We start from the raw sequence: 1,328 nt of genomic DNA, 5'->3' as shown, positions 1-1,328 counted from the left end.
ACTAAAGGAACATAAGGAGTAGCACTAGGATGATTCTGTGAAGTGATCTCCTCTAACCAGTTTCGGAATATGTCATAGCAAGGTAGATAGATTCCCACCTGTTCTTTTAAATAAAAAAGACATTAATCATTACTCATAAAACTTTTAGACAATGAGAGGGGTGGCCTTGGATTAATATGATGTCATACCGTGGGAACAGCAAGAGCTAGGCCAGCATTTGTGCCTCTCCATAACCTTGCAAATCCTTCCTGTGAATTTTAACGTGTAATGAATACTACTAAAACAAATGCATAGTTCATAACATACTTTAACTAGCAGACACATCTATTTTACAAGCCAATTGTGTTACATCATTCAATACCAGAAGCAGTAGTTTTCAAGCAAAAACAAAGAAATAAATCACAAGTTTATCCATCAGTTAAGATTAACTAGAGAAAATTGACCAACCTGTCGAATGATTTTGTAGAAGACATCCAACGTCCCTTTGTACTGAAAACAATCAGGAGGACATATTGCTACTGTACCATGAATCCCCGCACGCGCACATGAAGGCGAACACCTTAAATCTGCAAACATCTGGCACAGCATATAGCAATCAAAGATTAATTCAAGCCTACAGAGAGATATCAAGTCCAACAAAAAGACAGTAGAAGCATAAAAATATTAAAAAATACAAATTCCAAAATGAAGCAAAACATTAAGAGTAAGATTTGATAATATGATGACAGATCCTTGCTCCATAAACTCTCATACCTCTCGCAGAACATTGTCATTCCCTAAAGGCACCAGAGAATGCAAGCCAGAAAATTGAAATGGCATGCCTAAAGTACTTCTACTAATCAATCCAGATTATAAACTTCACAACTAGAAATAGAGGGACAAACGCATCATGGGTTTAGGTTCTATGACGTGATTTATGACTAATGGCTTTTGAAGTGAAACTCAATCATCTCCGAGACAAATCAAGTAAGGTATTCATTCCTGGCAGGAAGAATAAACACAAAGTCAACGAAGTTTTAATCTTTAAATCAAGTAACTATTTGAATTCAATTCAATCTAATTATACATGTTCTCTTTGATCAGATTAGTCAGGGGATTTTAGAAAGAGCCAAAAAAAAAAAATGCTACATTACATCATGTTAACGATAGACAATATACACGTGGAAAATATTTGCATTTAAAAAAAATTAAAATTACAAAATCATAGAAAGGGAATGAATGCCCTGAAAACTAACATAATTAGCCAGACATCAAATATCGATACACTGTAACATCATATATCACATAGAAAATACAAAATAAAAATCAGAAACACGATTAGATTCTAA

At 34.0% G+C, this 1,328-nt stretch overlaps 1 protein-coding gene across 1 annotated transcript; it reads right to left on the bottom strand.

Annotated features, from left to right (window-relative positions):
- Window positions 1-2: 2 nt before the first annotated feature.
- LOC111786375 (mitochondrial carrier protein MTM1-like) lies at window positions 3-1,246 on the bottom strand (the record flags this gene model as incomplete). The annotated part of the gene is made up of 3 exons (XM_023666676.1): window positions 448-1,246; window positions 189-248; window positions 3-98 (listed from the first exon to the last, which is right to left on the bottom strand). Coding segments are annotated over exons 1-3 (297 nt in total), but the record flags the coding sequence as incomplete, so codon positions are not given.
- Between the last annotated feature and the right edge of the window lie 82 nt (window positions 1,247-1,328).

This window comes from Cucurbita pepo, unplaced genomic scaffold (genome assembly GCF_002806865.2).
Source record: "Cucurbita pepo subsp. pepo cultivar mu-cu-16 unplaced genomic scaffold, ASM280686v2 Cp4.1_scaffold001582, whole genome shotgun sequence".
Lineage (NCBI taxonomy): Eukaryota > Viridiplantae > Streptophyta > Magnoliopsida > Cucurbitales > Cucurbitaceae > Cucurbita > Cucurbita pepo.
The sequence above is the reverse complement of the archived record's forward strand: the minus strand, read 5'-3'. Positions and strand labels throughout refer to the sequence as shown.